The sequence below is a fragment of the Buteo buteo genome, chromosome Z, assembly GCF_964188355.1.
Source record: "Buteo buteo chromosome Z, bButBut1.hap1.1, whole genome shotgun sequence".
NCBI classification, from domain to species: domain Eukaryota; kingdom Metazoa; phylum Chordata; class Aves; order Accipitriformes; family Accipitridae; genus Buteo; species Buteo buteo.
Window position 1 is genome coordinate 50189153 of NC_134204.1, and position 20916 is coordinate 50210068.

The 20916-nt window shown below is 38.5% G+C and overlaps 1 protein-coding gene across 1 annotated transcript; it reads right to left on the reverse strand.

Moving 5' to 3' along the window:
• Positions 1-1406: 1406 nt before the first annotated feature.
• Positions 1407-19553, reverse strand: DIRAS2 (DIRAS family GTPase 2). Its single transcript, XM_075019615.1, has 2 exons — positions 19242-19553; positions 1407-5518 (listed from the first exon to the last, which is right to left on the reverse strand). Exon 2 carries the CDS (start codon positions 5481-5483, stop codon positions 4884-4886), a length of 600 nt encoding a protein of 199 aa, XP_074875716.1. The 5' UTR covers positions 5484-5518; positions 19242-19553; the 3' UTR covers positions 1407-4883.
• Positions 19554-20916: the final 1363 nt, after the last annotated feature.

Consider the following 20916-nt stretch of genomic DNA (forward strand, 5'->3'; position numbering starts at 1 on the left):
TATGATTTTCAATAGGTCAACTATGACTCATTATAAAAAGTAGTGCTTGACTAAGGTAAACTATATGACACAGAGGACTCTTAATGCTTTCTCTAAACCCCATATTCCTCTGGTTAATTTAGAGAAGAGTCTGTATTCTTCACAAGCAGTATCCAGGTACATACTTTCAAAGGTGCTCAAGCTCCGCTCTCCCTTTTTGCAGTTTTAGTGGAGCTGGACTTCAGACACCATCGACTTCATGAAATACACTTGTGGATTAATTAAAAAATGTACATAGAAGGTGGGTGAGACATGCCAGTTAAAATACCAGTTAAAATGCCAGTAAACTAAATGTGACATGTATATATTCACAACTTTGAATGAGGGCATGTGTTAACCAATGAAAATATTTTCCAGTGGGAAACGGGAGTAGTAACCAATGACAAAAAAATTTAGAGGTAGGCAAATTTTAATGCTTGTGGTGTTCCTGTGGAATATCATAGAGCAAACATCTCTAAAACAATTACTGACTATATTGTGCAAACCCCAGGACACGGACTTGGCACATCCACTCTTCCACAGTAGGCTGTGTCAGAATAAGGACCAAGCATAGTAAATGATGGTGTACTAGAATAAAAAAAAATAATAATAGGAACTATTAGGAGTTCTGGGGTGTCTTTAACTAGAAATAAAAGGATTTGTGGATTGCCATACCCAATTACTTCACAGTGATATGAAATTTGCATTTAATACTCAGTATTTTATCACTGGTTCAAATGCCCACCAATGTGCCTAAGTATTCAAGCTTGTTTGTTGATCCCTCCCCCTGTTGAGTATGAATTATTGCTTACATACAGAAATGATTATTTAACTGAAAAACTGTTATCACATCTTCTGAATTGCAAGAAGTGTTAAAGTATTACATTTGACATGTTTTGCAACAGGTGGTAATATAATATGCAGTAGTAAGAAATTTTGCAAAAACATCATGAATTTGGTAGAAATAAGGAGGAATAGCAGGATCCATATAGTAAGTTTCAATTTTTTTGCAAGCACCAAGGTTTATCTGTTGTTATTTTAAAGGAAATAATAAAATATAGACTAGCTTCCAGAACTATTTTGCTTTTTGATGGTCAAAAGAAACACCTGATGATAATCTGTGTTTTATGAAGGTAGATTGCTTTGAAAGTGTAGGTGTTTGCCACAGTATAATAAAAGAAAGGTAAATGTTAGATAAGATAATACTGCTGCAATTCTCTCAGGACTTTTCAGGAGTCTCATTTATATAGCTGAAGACTTTAGGATGCTGCCTAACATGTAAGAATCTATTTTGATTTAGAGAATTGCCTTTATGATGTTTAAAAAATACATATTTAATATACTTATGAAACAAATACAATGCAGGCACCAACAAGGCTTCTTCCAAACTTGTGTTTCCATTTAAAACTTTATTTTGTATGTTCAGAACATCACCAGAAACATAGAAACTTGTAGGCACAAATGACTTCATATCCAGAGTTTTTGAATAAAATATTTGCTAATGAAAGCTCAACAACACATTTTCATGATAACTATGTATGTTAGTATTTCATATATACATATAAAAGTCATGCGTTGTAAAGAGTCATTTTGTCTAGATCATGTTTTCTGGGTGCTAAAATTCACTGTAGATCTTACACGTCTTAACTATGTAATATTTTTTCTGTACATTTTAAAGACTTTATTATACTGATATCACATTCCCAAATAAAACACAAAATGTAATGAAGCTGTATATTTTCTTTATTTAGCTTACAGTTTTTTCCCTGTATTAAAAAAAATAAAATTGTATAAGTAATAGCAAAACAAATGATTTAAACCAGCTCACAAGGAAGTAAGATATATAAAACCTAGTAGTACAAACCAGGGTGTCAATGCAAGCATATAAAATATGTTCTCTTTTGAGTCTGTGGTCCAAGAGTAATATTGCTTCTGTACTGGCCTTGCTTTGATACATGCAAGTCCATGAAATAATTCATGGCTTATTATGTAGCAGGTGAGGAATCAACCAAGAATTAAAGGAAATGGTCCTCAAGCCCAACAACTGGCAGCTACTTGTTTTATTTCCACCTTTGCCATACAATTACTCTCTTTTTTTGCTATGAGGCACATACTAAAAAGTCCAAGGCCAAATTTCAGCCTGTAATATCCTTGGAGTCATAACTTTTTGAGTAATTCAGATCCCCTATATTCTACTTCTGCAAGATTCTTTACTATGTAAATAATTCCCCCAGTTAAAGCAATAATGTTAAAAGGATTTTTGTCTTCAAATGGCCTTTTTTTTTTGAGTTTATACCATTATTCCATGCTGGCTGCTTAGGTGTGTACCATGCATCATGACCTTTGGCACCAGCGTGTTAGCATCAGCAGGAGACCTCTGTCCTGCTGAACTCTGTATGTGACCCGTTACTCCTTAAGTGTGATCATTCTTTTGATTTTCCAGTTTTGTTAGGGGAATCCAATGCTGTGAAGATGAGTATTGTCAGCCATTTGTTTACAAACAGAGTAGATATATAAACACTTATAAAAGTCTTACTATATGTAGTGTTTTTAAATGTTTTACATCCCTGATGTGGAAATACTCTTTGACCTATTGAGAGACTGAGCAGAAAGAGATGCACTTAGCTGTATAAGCCATACCAGGTTTCTTTATGTGTTTTAGAAACTATTTAAGAATGTGAAGAGACAGTCTGACCAAATGCAGAGCAAGCACTGGACTGGGACTGAGGAGATCTGCTTTTGTTCCTGGGTCTGCCAGTAGCCTGCTGGGTAACCTACATGCAGTTTCTTCCTCTCTTTGTGCCTCAGTTTCACCACCTGAGAAGTTAAGATAATGGTGCTGTCCTTTTAGTAAAGTGCTTTGACATTTATGGAGAAAAAGCATAGTGTAATAGCCAGGAATTTATTGTTAGCTTTTTTTCATGCTCTCTCCAATTTTCTCTTGTAATGCAATGAAGTAAACACACAAAATTCTGTCTTCTTTGAAATCAGTAGGAGTTTTACTTGATTTAAATGGTGCCAGAATTTCTTCTGAGTGAATGAGAAAAGTTGTGCTCCTTTCTAGACAGTGCTAATAGCAATTCTTGCTCAAAGAAATGTATACTATCCCTCTATCTGTGAAATGTCTGCACTTTTGTTTGAAAGGTGGAAAGTAAACAAGCAATAACTCCGAGAGGAACAAGGTAACAATTTTTAATGCAAATTCTGCATTTGAACCGCTCCTAGAAGATATTTATAATGCAACAGCATGCATACTAATAATACTAGTACTTGACTGAAATTTCCCATACTATGATTTTCAAATAAACATTTACCAAAAATATGTTCATTTGTTTTTATTATTTCAAAGCAGTTCCTAAGGTGCAAATTGTAGCTTATGCAATTTTGATGTGTCCTTTAAAAAATGTATGTGCTTCTTTTATCTTAGGTGGTCTTTGTTACCAGTCGGATATATAATTTACTCATTCATATTAGTTTTTAAAAAAGCTTTGGAGAGAGATCCAGAAAAGCTCACATATTGTACACTTTTTCCCCTTTGAAAGATTTTGAGAAGAGCAGTTCCCCCTGACAGAGTGGTTTAAACCATTTTTTTCCTATTCTGAACTTTGTATTGCATTGTAACACAGTACTGGCTAGAATTCTTAATGTGCCAAATCCCGTAGTACTTATCCCAGCAAATCTTCTCCTGGAGACTCCTGTGGGCCCTAACTCCAGATATAGGATTTGGTTCTATAAATAGTCACAGTTCAAATAATGAGTTTAAATGGTAAATATAAACCCCTTCAGACAATATAAAGGCAATAGATCTAGTAGTGCACAAATGCAAAAACATTCTAATTGGAATACAGTAACGTAAAGAAGTTTCACTCAGCTAATCTGGTAATTTGAATAAAAACTTTATATACAACACCAACCCCTCTCCAAGGATACCACCAGTTCAGTAGACTTTCCATTCACTCACTGATCACACCATGTGTTAATTTAACCATCAGCAGCATTTGAACTGAACCGTTCCCATAGAGGCTTTTGTAGGGGACTCCCCAGCCAATCCTCCCTGGGGAAGCTTTCTGTTTGTATATGTACACGATTTTTATGAAATCTGACATTCTCCACAGGCAAACATTTGCTCTTCTGAAATACATTGTGGCCAGAAGCACAGGTCATTCTTGGAGTGATGGGTCCAGAAAAGGAGATGATTCCATCTCTCCTACAGGGGCTGGCTTTTCCTCATCCCTCAGTTCAAACACCACATCATACTAGAAAGAAATCTCATGCTGGGGGGTAGAGAAAATATCTGTTCCTTTTAACTGTGCTACCCCCACACTTCCTTTTAGTGTGAAACAGTTTGTTTATTTGGCAGATATGAGACTACCTTATGCACACTGCCCCAACAGTCAGTAATGAAAATTGCACAGAATTGTTTATCCACAGCATTCTTAAAGGATGTGATAACGCCACCCAGCATGCATTTATATGTTCTAGGTTTCTTCATGGCCATTTCTCTGTTTTTCTTCTAACATTATACATTGCCTTTTCTTGCAGTTATATGCAAATGTAAATAATATGAAGTTGATTTCCAAATCTTCAACATTATGCTGAGGATGAAATTTCTTTTCTTCTGCAAATTACAAAATTAGAAATCCTGATCCATCCTTTACCTCCTGATTTTTTTCACTGATAGCTAGAGTACATGATTTTTTAATTGTTGGCTTTTTTCATAGTAACTCATTTTTTCAAATTCCAAATATTTCTTTTAAAACAGATACTGATAAGTAGGGTTTTGCATGGTTGTTTGCTGTCTATAGGTTTTACATGCGTATTGTCAGACAGATGAGGCTGCATGACTGACTTCTAGCCATGCAATTTCACATGACCACACATTTGCCTTTCAGCTTCTCTTTCCTTTTCTGCTGCTTGCTTTTTTTGCCATCAATTTGTAAACTCACAGTCCTGCGTTTCTCTAGGTTTAGCAATTCTTGGAATAACTCTTTCACGTTGTGGTTCAGCTTGGCCGAGGTCTCCATGAAGGCACATTTCCACTTCTTAGCCATGGCTTCTCCTTCACTGCTGTCCACCTCTCGGTTTTGGTTCTCGTCATTTTTGTTCCCCACCAGCATTATTGGAATGCTTTCTACATCTCCCTTAATCTGACATATTTGTTCATAGATGGGTTTGAGTTCCTCCAAGGACTGTCGGCTGGTGATAGAGTAAACCAAAATGAACGCATGTCCTTTAGAAATAGAAAGACGTTGCATGGCTGGAAATTGATGGCTCCCTGTAGTGTCTGTTATCTGCAAAGTGCATATGCTCTTATCACAGCTGATCACCTGCCGATAGGTGTCTTCAATGGTAGGGATGTAGCTCTCTCTGAAAGTGCCCTTCACAAATCTCAAGACCAAAGAGCTTTTGCCTACTCCTCCAGCTCCAAACACGACAACCCTGTAATCATTGCTTTGCTCAGGCATGTTTCTCAGTGTGTCTGTTGCTCAGAGGGGAAAATCTAAGAAAGAAAATTACAAAAACAACAAGGCAGACATTAATACAGGTACATGTGGAGAGTGCACTTTGTGATATCTTTCCTGATAAGAGAAATGAATGTGATGTAAGTGATGGCATACTAGTTGTAATAATTTAAGGATTATTAAGGGTTACAAGATTATTTACTTCAGTAGTAAATTTAGGATTTGCAATCCAGCCTGGACTGGTAATAAAAGATCATCTTCATCACTTCATGACTTACTTTAAATTAACATTGTGAGTTTCAGTATTCTTCCTACAGGACTAATATCCCCAGAAACAAAAAGCTGCATCTGAGAAATGGTATTTCAGCCAGGCCAAGGGCCTGAAGAAATTGTAGAAGCTGAATTACTCTTCTGTCTCTAAAACAAATGTCCTCAAATCATTGTTAAAACACACTGGTATAGATGTGCATGACAGTCGATGACTCTAAACATGCCATCTCTTCGGTAGTTAGGGAATTTTTCTCCACTACAACTGGATAACACTCCTGAGTGATATCCAAGATGCATTTGTAGCTTATTCAGCAATAGTACCAAGTTATGGTTTGGTTTGGTTTTAACTCTGTGGGAGTGTCTGATGCACTTCAATGTGATTTTCCTACTTGCATTTCAGGTCAAAGAGTACTTTTTGGTACACTGAGATTGTTCACATTCAGTCTGCCTTTTCATTCTAATCTTTATTTCACAACAGATGATATTTGACTGGAGACATGCTACATTTATCAAAAAGGTTGTGCAGGCATCTTCACTACATTTTAAAGTGGCTTATATTGCCAAGGTTGGCAAATGCATATGTCAAAGGCCACAAAATTCTGTGATCCCTGAAGTCAATTCCCCTTGACAAAACAGTAGGACCACAAATATTGTCATCATTATTAAATAACAGAAATTATAAAGCTTTCACAGCATTCATTGAAATAAATGTGAAGATGAATTTGTCCTCCCATCAGTAGCAGCTCATTAGGTACACAGCATATAGAAGTCTCTTTTTATATTTAGAGATATTTAAGCAAATAGACACTAAAAAATTGAATCCTGAAAGTTGAAGAGAGTCTAGGATATCGTTACTTTTCAGATCAAAGCTAGATATATAAAAAGTGCATGTGGAACAAACTGCAAAATGTGCTGCACCTGTATTTGTTCTTAGGAAAATGGTCTTATTTGCTAGGGAACCTTGTCCAAGTGCCCTAATGGTGCCAGGTGCTTGAATTTGTCTGTTGCAATGTTGCCTGGGCAGCAGCTAATCCAGAACAACCCAAAGGGGTTTCTTACTGAATAAGGAAAGCCTTCAAGCTATTTCTTCACTGCAGCAGAAGGAGTGATTGCATTGAGGGGCAGGATTTTTAAGTTACCCTTTACCTGTCTAGCATGGGGAGAATAGGAGTGATGCTGTAGAGGTATAGATGTGAGTGGAGCTCCCACGACCTTATCGCAGTTGCCAGCCCACACTGAATTTTGTGCTTCTGCATCTTTGATGCTGTTGCTGCCTGTGCCAGTTATATTAAAGCTATGGCTACCCATGCTGCGCTAATGTCTTCATTTTGCTGTTCAAGCATACCCTGATTTTGTTATCCTTCTTGTCCAGACCATTCTATTCTGTCCTAATTCTAATGTCTGAGTAAGCTGAAAACATCTGTCTTTACATAATGTGTTGGATGAAGGAGTTGTACTTCCTCATCTGCCACACCATAGGCAGAATAACCAGTGCAACTGGGGATGCTGATCCTGAGGCAAAGCAGGGAGCTGTCGCAGCCCTGCCTACCCATCCTGGCTTCAGGCAGAAGGCAGCTTCGCCCCTTCCATCTCTCCTACACGGCAGTCACTGTCACTCTGAGAGACCTGTTTAAATATAGGAAAGATTGATAAATAAGAGCGTTCAATCTGAGGCACTGAAGCAAAATTGTTTCTCTGACAGCAGAACTGAAGCAATGGAAAGAAGAGCAGTCTCAGAAAACACTGATGTATGTGTTTATGTAAGAGAGAAAGCCCTCTGAGGAACAAGGAAAATGGGCAAGCAGCTCATGCTGTCGAGAAAACAAACAAACCCAAAGTTGCTAGCAAGAAATGAGAGCAGAGGAAGCTAGCAGGACACTGTTCCACTGAGAATAAACCTGTACCTAAGAGCTGCAAATATGCAAATTCGGAACAGTTGTACAGCTTATAGTCATGGGTGACTGCAGAGAGTGAGCTACCATAAGAATTATAGTTTAATAATTTTTGTGAGCAAAAAGGCTAGAGAGAATAACATGGCTATTTCACCTCAGAAGCTGCTTAAGCATTGCTCAATCAGATAGTATGTAGCCTAGGAACAATGGGATGATGAGACAAAATGCACCATGAAAACTTTTACTATGAAAATCGGAGAAATACAGAGTAGAGAAATAGAATTTTAAAAGCTAGCTGAGTACTCCTGGTTTATTAAACTTCATGCTTTAAGCATACTCAGAAATGTCCAAGAGAACTGGCACATATGGTTGCCCAAAAGTTAGAACAAATTGAAATGTGGCACTTAATGGCATGAAGTATTAAGCATCCGAAAAGCTTCTAAGGGAACCTGAAATGGCATGGCACCAGTCTTCAAATACATAGTAAGTTGTTGCAAAGAGGGAGAGTGTACATCTGTGGTGGGAAAAAATGGAACTAATGGGCTTACATTGTGGAAGAGTTTCACATTAGACAATAGGAAAACTTTATAGTGGTAAGAAAAGCACACCTATTGCTTAGGGAGATTTTGCAGACCGTCTTTCGAAATGACCACAGAGTCACAGGACAACTCAGGCTGGAATGGACCCGCACCCTGGGTCAGCCATGAGACCAGACATGGTTGTTCTGTCCTGTCAGGGTTTTAAAAACTCCAACATTTCCCACAGCCTCTCTGGGCAACCTCTTCCACTGCTAAATTACCCTCAGTGTGATTTTTTCACACCTATATCTAGTCTGAACTCACATGAGTTGTGTTTCAACTCACACCTGTCATCTCTCCTCCCACCGTCCATCGCTGCGAAGAGTTTGACTCCATCTTCTCGCCGGCTTTCCTGTAGGTTTTGGGGGGCTGCTGCCTGGTGCCCCCGACCCGTGCCTTCCCCGGGCTGAGCCAGCCCCGGTCCCTGCAGGGCAGGGCAGCGCTGCAGCCCTGGACAGACACCTCGGTGCCCTCGTCCGGGCTCGCTCCGCTTTACTGACGGGTTTCCTCTGCCGGGGCTGCCAGACCCGGCCCGGCTACCCGGCGGGTGTCTCCCGAGCGCCGAGCAGAGGGGGATTATCCCCTCCGCGGACCAGTCGACCGGCCGCGCTCCTGCTCGCCCAGCCCGGGACACGGCGGGCCTTCCTTGCGGCCGGGGCCACTGCTGGCCCTGCCCCGCTCGCTGCCCGCCGTGGCCCAGGGCCTTCTCCGCAGAGCAGAGCCGCTCCCCAGCCCCGGTGGCTGCAAGGGAGCAGCAACATCAGCAGCTGATCAGTCTGTCCGGCGTGCAGGTCTCTTAGCCCTAAAGATCCTCAGTTTTACCAAGATAAACAATACAGATTATTTACTTTTTTGTCCCGCTCCGGAGCAAACAAAACAAAAAGCTCGTGCAAGGTTTTTTGATCATGCCGGAGAAGGGCTTCCCTTAATAATTTTTACCATGTGTTTGTATTCTCTGTGTGAATCTGGTCAGAGATTCTCCTGCAGTGAAAATCATTCTCTGTGACTGTGGTGCACTTGCACCCAGTTGTGCATTTGTTAGTACTTTTCATACCACCTTATCAGTGGATTGATTTTTTCTTTGTCTTAAAATATGTTAACTAAAACACACAACAGGAAAAAATAAAGTACTACATTGTTTCATCAGTTTTCAATATTCTGGACAAAGTGGGTATGGAAAAATTAACTTGAAAGAAGTCTGACTTTTCAGATGTACAATGTCAACTCTGATTCATACTTTAAGAACCTGTCTGTTTCATAATCTGCACGTAGAAAACAGCAGTTGCTTTTTACAGTTTAGAACTGACTTATTCTGGAGTTTGTGTGTAATAAAGACTCATTTGCTGCCTTTGCTACTTTCATGAACGACATCAGTGAAAATTTACTATCATCCTCTGAAGTGTCAGTTTAACAAAACTATTCTTACTTAAAAGGACAAATCACTTTTCATAACATAACTCCATACCCTTCATTTTTTAATTGTTTGGTTGCAAAGTTCAGCAAGTTAGTGCGTCTCCATATACGTCTGCTGACTTAGCTCTGTTTTCTGCAGATGCTTCGCCAGCACAAGGCTCGAGTTGCTCTAGCTCAGCTGCTGCGAGTGAGCTCGAGAAGCTGTTCACTGGGACAAAAGGCTGCCTCCAGTTCAAACTCAACTACAGACATTTACATTGGTCTGCATTCTTTCCCCAGCTGTTTCTGACATGCCAGGTAAAAGAAGTGAAGGGTTGTCCTGACAGGAGGATATAGTTTAAGGGCTGAGTCATTTTGATATAAAATCAGTTATTTTGTTATATAGTGATAACGAAAATATGCACTTAAAAATGTTTAAACAAAGTACCTCGCATTACAGATTGTGCACTTGATAGTTCAAACTCTTAATGTTCTTTGGGTGACTAATTACATGTGGGTGTGTTAGCATTTACTAAATCAATGTCACTGATCCTGTATTTAGCTACTGGATCTCCACAGTTATTGCCTATCTTTAATCATTTTTTATAGTTTAACTTTCCTATCAAACGTATTTATGACTTGCTTCTTATGTTTGTATTTAAGCCACGAATAACATATGCAATAACAGGCAAAAGGTATAGGAAGGCTGGAAAATAACTTCTGAAAATTAATCTACTTGAATACTTACCATTAGAGTAGCATGAGATTAGAATCTTACAGCTGGTGAGCACTTACAGTTTGTAATTGAAAGTAGGTGTAGAAAAAATTGCTCACTCTCCAATCTTTCCACAGTTTTGGTTTTGTTGCAAAAGATTTTCACCATGTTTGCATTGTTAGACTTCCATGAAATGTCCCAGATTGCAAATTTCTTTGAAATTTTTTGGCTAGATGGTATCTTCTAGGGTTGCATTCATTTTGTAAACCAACCTGATCCTGATACAACCTTTGCTGTCTGGATTCAGAGGCTTTGATTACATCTTAACTGATCCAGTTCTTGAAGTTTTATGATGTCCTACTGAGATGCCAGTCTAATATGCAGTACAGCAATTGTCACATGCTGTCTATTAATATCATGAAAGCTCTTTTCTCTCAGGTAAAATCACCTCATGTCAGTCACTGATTTTTTTTTTTTTTTTAAAGTCTAGGGAGATGTCTCTGTCTATATTGTTATTGTTATGATGAAAATCCAGTAAAGTACAAGCAATGCATTTAGTTAAAAAGCTTGTATCAATTTAAATTAACAGTCCATCAGGTTATCCAGTGATGATACTACTACGCAAAACACAAGGAGCAGGGTGAAGAATAATACCAAATGTAGTTGTAGATAAGATGGATTTCAGCACGGCCATTTCACCATATCAAAGTTGAAAAAGGTACACATTGTTTACATAAAGGAGGGAAGGAGAGCTCTGCAAGGAGTTTTTACTTGTTGTCCATTATGTATGTATAGAAACAGGCATTTCTTGGGGAGTATTTTCACCATATGTGCCAATGAACATGGACTTAAATAGTGAGGGTTTTCTTACTTCCAGTGTCTTCATCTTTTACTACAAGACTCACTTTTCTGTTCTTTTTCTTTCTTTTTCATTGCTTGCTTTACTTTGGTCTCTTCAAATCAATGGATAGTTGGACATGTTTGAAGACAAAATGGTAAGAGCTAAAACAGCTTTTTCTTGCAACATGAGGTTCTAGTCCATGTGAAAAGCACTTTTTTTATTCTCATGCTGAAGTAAATATTCTTTGAAAGTCTGCTTTTTGATGATCAGCTCTTGTAAATCATGACTTCTTCACTGCATAAATGCTGTAGCACTTTTGATTTATGTCAGCTCTGGCTTTTATGCAGGTGTTGTTCTTACCATCTTTGTTAGCAGAGAAGAATATTTGCATACTGTTAATGCCTGCGTTATTGATATTTGAGCAAAGCCTTGGCCAGAGATAAGTATCCATTCAAAATAGCTTTTCTTTTTGCTTTGCGTTTTTACATAAAATAGGAGGATGACCGGCCAAGTCACATCAACATAAGTAGCTATGCATGGATTGACAGTACTAATGAGGTTAATTAAAATTATCTGATGTATTTAGACTAAAAGTGCTTCCTGAATTTGCTTTGCCATATCAAAATTTCAGCTTGGTAAGTTATTGCGACATCCTGCCTTGTTTTCAAAATGTCTATCTATATGTTGGTGACTTCCTTGCACTTGAATTTAAGTCTCTGATACTTTCGTTAGCAGATACTATCCAGAGATTGTTGGACAACAAGTATTAGGCTAAATGTTACTTATTCATAATTGTTACAAATTTTTACAAGCCAAAAATACAGGGAGGTGTGTCAAATATTTTGGATCATGCCCTCTCCCTACAAAAAACCCAGGAAGTCTTGAAATGCAAAAAAGTCATTCACATAATAGTGTGAAGAGAGCAATTGACTGCATTTTGCTCAAGGTATTTATGCAGTGTTGGCCAAACAGCATTCAAGTATTGGACACTGAAAGCAACTTAATAATCTAACCTTAAGATCTGTGTAGAAGTTACCAAGTGTGGCCAAAAAAAGATCTGCATGAACAGAGGTTTTTGGAGTTCCAGATTTATTTTCAGAGTCAATAAAAAACTGGATGGCTTAATAAGCCATGGCAGAAAATGACAGAGAGTTGTTCTAAACTATAGTTTGAGAAAAGAAGCAATGCTAACTTAGTATTTTGTATCATCAGTCAGAAGGAAGCAGACCAGATTGAGTTACAGAGAAAACGGCATCTTCTATGGAAACAAAAAATAAATAAATTTGCATGTCATAAACTTGCTGGTTTTCTCTGACACACTGTCCTTGTTATAATATTTACTTATCTTCTGAAAGTAAAAGACAAAAGTAGATGTTCTTCTTATTCAACATATTCATCAGAAGCACAAATTCAAATTTCAAATTCAATTTGTTTCAACTGAAACAGCTTCCATTTTAGAGCTAGACTCTCTACAATGTTTGAATTGTTTGAAGTTGCATAGAAAATGCACTTAGAATTTTCGAACTGAAATGAATGTGGTGTCTCAGTCTGTACAAAATTCAATGAGACTGAGACAGAACAGAAAGCTAAAACTGCCCTGCATGACCAGAATGTCAGCAAACAATGTGTGTACTTTGGGGTGATCGTAGCATTTGTTTTCAAATATATAAAAGAGAAAAAGGGAAGAAAAATAAAAATTGCTCCATTTTTTCTATGTTGGCTAAAGTGTTTCTTGCATTTTTGGGATGGATTCTTCACTACATTATAAATACCTATGCTACTCTACAGATACAGTCTAGGTATTAACTCAGGATATCAGTTTTGGAAAGTTTTTTCAGAGAGGTTCTCTGAGAGGTTTTGCAGATTCCTTCCATATTGCTGGCCTAACATAGAAAAGTAATAGAAGGGACAAGAATCTTTCAAAATAATTTGTCACAGTTCTGTTCTGTATTTACAGAAGTAGAATATTGTCCTAAGAACATCTGTACATAAAGGAGGTAGAATCTAGCCCCTGTACTGTTCTGTTGTCACAGATGCTGTGCCCTTCTTTAGCAAATTGGCATATTTTGATCACAGTGATGTTAAAAATCTCATTCCCAAAACAATGTCTTTTCAAAATTCTTTGAAGCCCTGTAAATTATCATATTAAATGGATTCCTTGGTAAAACAAAAAACCCAAACACATAGTTGTCACAGTACAAAAATCTTTACTAGCTCTTGGGCTAAGATATGGCCAGCAGAGATTGTGGCAGAAATAGTTTTGTTAGGCAAGAAAGAACTGGAAAAAGTAATGAGAAACAATTAGATGAGTTTTCTACAGGTGCAATAGGTAGCATGGGTTTCTGAAACTAGGTTTAACCAAAGTGGCATTGTTTGTTGAGGAAGGCAGCAGGATGGGTGACAGAAGAATGAATGATGCAGAAGGGTCTGTTGATTCCCTTCTCTGCTGAGGGTTCATGTGCAGAAAATGTAGAAGGTGCTGGATCTGATCCAACAAAGAGCTTTAGAATTAGGAGTACACTTAAATGATTTGCTCCATTGTTGCCCAAGAGCTTTCGGAACTAACCCTTGAGTAACAGGTATGTACTAATGAACCATTACCATAAAACAAGACTCAGCACCATTGAACATACTTACCAGATGAAAAAAACCCTTCTTTTCATGCAGAAACAGCAATAATGTGCTAAGTTTACCCAGGGTGGACAGGTGTCCTACTGGTTCTCTCTTCCTATTTAGTGGATAGGCTAATCTTAAATTTAAAAAGGGAGAATTTCCTGACTCAGTTCCTGCTTAAATTCAGGCTTTGCTTTAGGCATGTTAGCTATTTCATTGATTTAAATGGAGCTACTCCTGTATTTATTTATTTATTTATTCAAGCATTTTGGTAAACCAGTATCTTAATCTTTTAAGTGCTTACAGTAAAAACTCAGTGAGAAATGACTCAGAAGCCTTTGCATATCTGTAGTTAGGTATTCATGAATTCACACATAGAAATAAAAATGTCAAGATAACAGCATTGTATTCAACTCCCTGTGGGACTGATTTTTTGAGTTTTCTCCCCACCTTCACAGACCATATACTATAGTTCTTGCTCAGTTTTCAATAGATTTAGTTTACCTAAGTAAAGATAGAAGGATCAACTTACAGTGTTGTATGTTCACCTTTCAACATGTAGGACATTATGCCATTGGGTAGAGTAGTTGGGTTATTAACTGGAATTTGTCAGTCATATAAATGCAGGATCAGACACTCAGCCTGACCATTCAGACTCTCTGTTTTTTAAAAAGCAGAATACTCTTTTTGACAATTAGCTATGACTTTACATGCTGTAATGAACTTCTGCTTCTCCAGATGTCCACTAGCCAAAATAGGTGACTTTTTATTCTGCATCTTATGGAAAAAAGTGTGGCTTTTAAGTTTTCTTGAATGGAGAAAGTTGGAAACATACAAAACACTAAAAAACCCCAAACGAAGAAGGAAAATTTCCCAAATAATAATTTTACTCTAGAGGTTTTGGATATTAAGTTCCATATGTTGTGAGATTTGTAATAAAAATCCCAGCATAGGCAACAAGCTAGTTCCATATAAATGTCTGCATTTACACAGGAGAAGCATGCATCTGTGGAAGACTGGTTTTCCATTCAGCAGAGGAAACTGTACAAAGACCAGTGGCCATTTTGCCTTTCCACTGTAGTCTTCAGTTCCTCAATGTTAATTCACGACTGTTTGTGGAAATCTTCTATAGATGCAGAATTATTAAAGGTTAAGGGCTTCTGACTTATTCTTATGAATATAACTCCTATCAGTAATTTTCCTTGCTGGGCTGGAAAGGATAGCTTGATTGCTATCCTAACCACTGGAACACTTCTGATACGCTTCCACAGCCCAAACACTACCCTATTCAAAACAATGTGGCTTAAACCAAGAATGTCAGTATCTGTCTTGCTGTCCTAGCTGTGCATGGTAAGTCCTCCAAAAACCCTACCAGCCAACATATTTTGCAACTGGTTTGTTGGGTAATAACTTGTGAACAGGTTAATGCAGCGGGTTTCAGGACCCAGAAGGATCCCTGACAAGTAATTAAGTAATGCAATCCCATGGTCTATATGCTTCCAGGCACTAGTAAGAAGCCTGTGCTTCCACTGAAAATTTTCTGCAAACCAGAAAGGGTTGAAAACCAGCAATTAAAGTGTAACTATGGGGCATGACACAGGAATGACAGCTTCCTGATAGGAGTTTCTAAATGTTCACAAGAAGCTATTTGCTGTCCATGATACGAAATTTATCATAACCTGGTTTTGTGGGATTTTTTTTTCTCTTTTTTTTCTGAAGTGTACTTTCTTTAAGAATTAATTTGCAAATCTCCATCCCAGGACTTTCACAAAACTGAATACTTTCCTTACTGATTTTTTTTTTTTTTTAAACAGAATACCAATTTCATACTAATCTTCATCACTGCCCCAGGTTTCAGTACTTTTTATTCCAAGGTAAGAAATGGAGGTTTAGCCTTTAGAGTAGTTTATTCTCAATTCATGTTTCTTTTCCTCGTAGCAGTAGACAAAATTATAAAAACTGTATTTTAAAGATTAAAAAATACTTTCTCAGTAACACATGGTAGCATTTTAATGTTTGAGTAAACAAATTGGGAAAACTGTAATGTTTTTTAGTCAGTTTACAGCAATATTTTAGCTATTGATGGTAGCTAATATTTGATTATTCAAATTACTAACTTCTTCAGAGCAGATAAAAGCTGTCAGCCTAGATTTTCAGAGAAGAATGTAAAAATAAATAAAAGAGGGTAAGTCTCCTTTTCTTAGCTTCACAGAACTACTGGACATTTTGGGAGGGAAACATCTGCAGTCCAGGAATGTATTTGCATGCTCTTTTCATATAGCTGCTTTACTACATACGTATTTTAAATGAGGATGCGAAAAGGCTGTCATAACTTCATTGACACTTACACAGATTCAGCTAAACCAACTCCATTACCTGCAGTCAGGGTCAGTGTGATTGCATTTTGCTGCCATAGCATGTTACAGCCCTGCCCAGTCAGAGAAATCAGAGACTGATTTTCATCTCAGATACAGAAGTCTAACATTCAACTCAAATTTATTTGCTCAAGGGGATGTGGTCTTGACCTCAGTGTGAGTGGAAAAGTGTATTTGTCACAGACTTGACAACCCTTTTGACATTTTGCACTTGTCTTCCTTTGACACTCATTTCAAGAATTATACAGTAATCAATATTTTGTGGTTGAAAACAAATCAATATTTGTTTTCTCAAAAAGGCAAAATAAAGTATGTTCTGTTTCAATTCATACGTACGGTTGCATTGTCTCTCAGTGGGTCTTTTCCACTGCCTTTCCAGCAGTAAGACAAGATATTTTAATGCACAATTTCATTTTAGTGCCACAGTAAGAATGGAGGGAAAGTATCTGTTCACTGATACTTAGAAACCTTTGTTTGGGTGCAAAGTAAAAAATAACGAATGGAAAAAATTTTCCAATATTTTTTTTTCCTGGTACATTTAAGGAAATTGTTCATTTAAAGGAAAAATTAATGTTGCTAATATTATGTATTCATGTTTCACAAAATTGCCATTTTTCTTCCTCTATGTAGTACTGATAATTGCTCAATTAAGCCTAGTAATACGAAGTATTATGGGGAAGGTAACAAACATTTGGAATCAGCCCTACATACAAACCAAATCTCCCACAGTGAATACTGTTTCAGTCTAAGTGTACAAATGGCCTGATACTCAACCCAGTGTGGGAGCTGGAACAATCAAATGCAACTTACATATTACAGAATAGTTACTGAGGTATACTGCAAACTGAAAGCAATCCAATGTATTATGTAAATCAAAACCATAAAAAGAGCAAGAAAAGGATCAGACTATAAAGAGAAAGAAGTAGAGGAAAAGCGAATACAGAATTGAATGCAGTCATTCTGTAGAAGCATCTTTGAACCAGAATACTGTTTATTGCAGGTTTTTAAAATAAGCTAAGTTTGAGGTAATAGCTCACACTGTCACAATGTGTGTGAGTCTGCTTTTTCACACATGTTGGTGGGACCTTTACACAGACAGGAGTGTTGGTTAGCACAAAAGGAAGTTATCAGGTGATTGTCAGAGGAAACTAGAAACACCACTAATAACAACTTCAGGAACAGCATTATCACTTTATGTATTACCCACTATTTTTGTTGGTACTACTGAGACTGCAGTGCTGGTGTAATATAATCCTGACCACTTGGCCAGAAGAAGCCGTGCCTCTGAACTCCAATCATCTTCCAAAGAGCTTTGCTCTGTACTGTGAGAAGGGGATATTATTCAGCCTGATGACCATCAAAGCTTATGTGTCTGCTGGTGTAAACAACAGCGCAGCGCAACCTAGAAGAGAAATGTGCTTTCATCTGGCTCTGATGTGATATGTGTGGAAAACCGTGTTTCCAAAGACCTTGACCCATTTGCAAAGAGACTTTTTAATGCAGGCAACTTCCAGTGAAAATTATTATGGTCTTTAGTACTGAAAGAGACCTTCTGGATTATCAAATCCAATTCTGTGCCATTGCAGGCAACCATTTCACATAATCCCTTCCATCAAGTTCCAATTGAAAAGCATTTAGAGCCTTTTCTTTTTATTACTTCAACAAGAAGGTAATTTCATAACCTTGCTGCTCTAATAGTTTGAAATCTTCCAGCCTAAGTGTGTTCACAGCCCATTTACACACACTCATTCTTCTCTTTTCCCAGGGATGAAGATAAATAGCTGTACTTTGCAATCATTTCCCCAGTTCCGTGGGGCCATTGATTTGCAGCTGTGTATTTGAACCTGTTCCGTGTTTGGACAGTTCTTCATGCAAAAGCCTCAGAAATGTGGTGTGCAGTGTGAAAGATGGCATGAAATCTGGAGGAATACTGCATTTCACAGCCCCTGAATGATGGCACGGATGCCATTCTGCTAGAATTGAGCACTACTGCATTTAGTAAGCACAGCTGGAGCCCGGGGGGCAGCTCTTGAACACAAGTGAAGTCCATCAGTCAGAAAAGTAAAAGGGGGCGTGGGGAGTGGGGGAAGCCAAAATAGCCCTCTGACCCAGAATTAAAAATTGTGAGACCTGCAAACATTCTAGATACAGTAAACTGTAAACCCTGGCAAAGGTATAACACCAATCGCTTGCAACAGCTTCATTTACATGGAAAGGTATGGATGGGGATGCACACATTACATACCTATATGTGTGTGCATTTATAATGTGTTAATCTTTGACTAGGTAGTCATGAAAACAAGACATTCAGAAAACACTTTAAAAATAAAATACATCAAATCATGTTGCTCCATGCTCGCTCACCCAACTGTGACTGAGTGCTGCAGCATACAGAGCATCCCGCATTTCACAGGGAAGATAGCAAGAGAGGAAATATTATAAAATCTGGATTCAGTCACTCACAGACACTTGAGAATGGCCTGTCATGATTTATTTTCTTTCATTCAACTGAGAAAGGCACAATCTACTGAACAAATAAAATATTGCCTGCCTATCAGCTGCAAAGTTGTATTTGTTTCAAAGAAAGGAACACCTGGTGTTATTTTATTCAGACTCAACATTTTTGTATTCTTTCATCACATAAGTTAAAAAGTAGCTGTCATTTTTAAAAAAATTAATCTGTCCTTAAACCACGGCAGTGGCAGCAGTGTAAACTAGGGCAAAATTCAGCACATCAAGTTTTAATGAAAGACAGTTCTTAAAAAAGGTTATGAAGCCATTACTAGCATCCCAGCACAGAGAAAAATGATGTTGTCTAACTGGTCAGTATGCATATGAGCAGCTTCTGGCTTCCTTGTCAGCCCCAGCTTATAGCATGCCATGTTCCCTACATAAGATACACGCTTAGGTCAAATCCTGCAGTCGTAACTCACGAAAAACTCTTCAGTGGAAATTTTGCCTGGGCGAGAACTGTGCCTTTTGGCCAAAGGAAGCAAAGACCTCCAATCTCAAAGCTACCTTTGTTGTACGAGGTGATGTAGGAAAGCATTGGGGAAAAAAAAAAAAAAAATTAAAAAAGATTTACCTGCGCGGGACCAGCAAGCTCCGAATGCTCTTCAGTTTCTGCCTGTCATCGCAGCAGCCGTTCGCCCCCTCTGCCCTGGGTTTCCTCCACCAGAGGGGAGCCCCTGCCCCAGCCCAGGGGCTGCAGCTCCGGCGCCGGCTGCTCCCCCGCGCTCTGCCCGGCCCGGAGCCTCGCCGCTCCGGCGGCCAGCGCTGCTCCCGCTCCGCTCCCGCTTTCTGCCCTCCGCCCGGGCCGCGGCCAATGCTTCTGCTGGCTCGGTCGCAGCTTCTCCCTTTCTTTCTGCTTTTACGGACGCGGGCTGACTCCAGCCTCTGCTGGTGCTACCGCCTAAATGGCGACTGCAAAGCTCGGCTAGGCTTTTAACTGCCACCTACTGAGTAACTGTGGAATACACGTACGTATGTAAAAGTGTATGTACACAGGCTGTAATTTTCTGGCTTTCTCGACAAAGGTAGTGGATTTTTACAATTAGTCTTTAAGCCCTCCAAATATTCTATAGCTTATCATTTAAAGCTGCAGTTTACATTAACCTGTGCTCATAATTCTCCCTTTCTTTCAGCACCTAAACACGGAACAAGCCTTTAAGTTACCTTTAACTTTAAAAAGCTTACAAAGCCTTTGGTGAGGCTAATCCCCAGTGGGCATAAACCAGCATAGCCCTACGCAAATCAGTGGACCTGTGCTGATTTATACTACCTGAGAAATTCATCCCTTAGGTCTAATATTTATTCACAAAAATACAGTAGATATCAAGTACGAAAAAAAAGCCATAAAAATAGCTTTTGCCTGACACAGCCCCTCAAAATTTCACTCATCTGGAACAGACAAGACTTTTCTTTTTTTTTCCTGACAGCAGTGTAAAATAGGATTCTTGAATTTTATGGGCAAACACAAATTAAGAAAGTACATTGTTTTTTCCACCTTTAATGGTGATTTTTTTTTTTTATGAAAAATCCAATCACAAGATTTAATGTCTCCTTCAGCTGTTTGTTTTTAAAGCAACTCATAGAAATACTCAAGGTCTCCTTTAGCTGTTTGTTTTTAAAGCAACTCATAGAAATACTCAGGGCTTTTCTTTCCAGATTAGAAGTGGAATACACTGGAGATGTTTGAACTCCTACTGCAGAAAGGAAGTCTAAGTACAGGGTCCCTCTGTGAAGCCCCACAGAAAGTATGGGGAGATGCTACTACCTTCATATCCCAGTAGCAGGGGTATGTAGCACCACAGTTTCTCTAAGCTTGCAACATGTTGCTCTGTTGACTCATGACATAAAAGGACTCTGTGCTTATCCCGAGGAGTGCTACCCTGCAGAAGACAGGTGGCACCCAGCACCCCAGCACAGCAGCATGGAAAGTGTTCAATTTTTAGGTTTGCTGTGACTGCTGAGAGAAGCATGGGTCGAGCAGCTAGCTCTCAACAGCTGGCAAGATTTGGTAAATGCCACTCTCGGTAAAGGATAGCTTTGTTTTGTTTGTTTTTGTGAAAGATTCATTCATCGTCTTAACGCTTTTGCCGAACACAGAAATGAAAAGGTTTCTCCTCTACATGTGTGTCTTACAGAAGTGTAAGTGTATTAGAATACATGATGACCTGGCTAATATGGCCCGAGGAAGTAATTTGCACTAGGGTGAGGTTCTGGTACAGATTAACCCTGGCCCCTGTTTCTACAGGCTC

What these genes read in the sequence shown, in the direction of transcription:
- DIRAS2 (XM_075019615.1), bottom strand. Translation starts at nt 5,483, where the DNA reads ATGCCTGAGCAAAGCAATGATTACAGGGTTGTCGTGTTTGGAGCTGGA.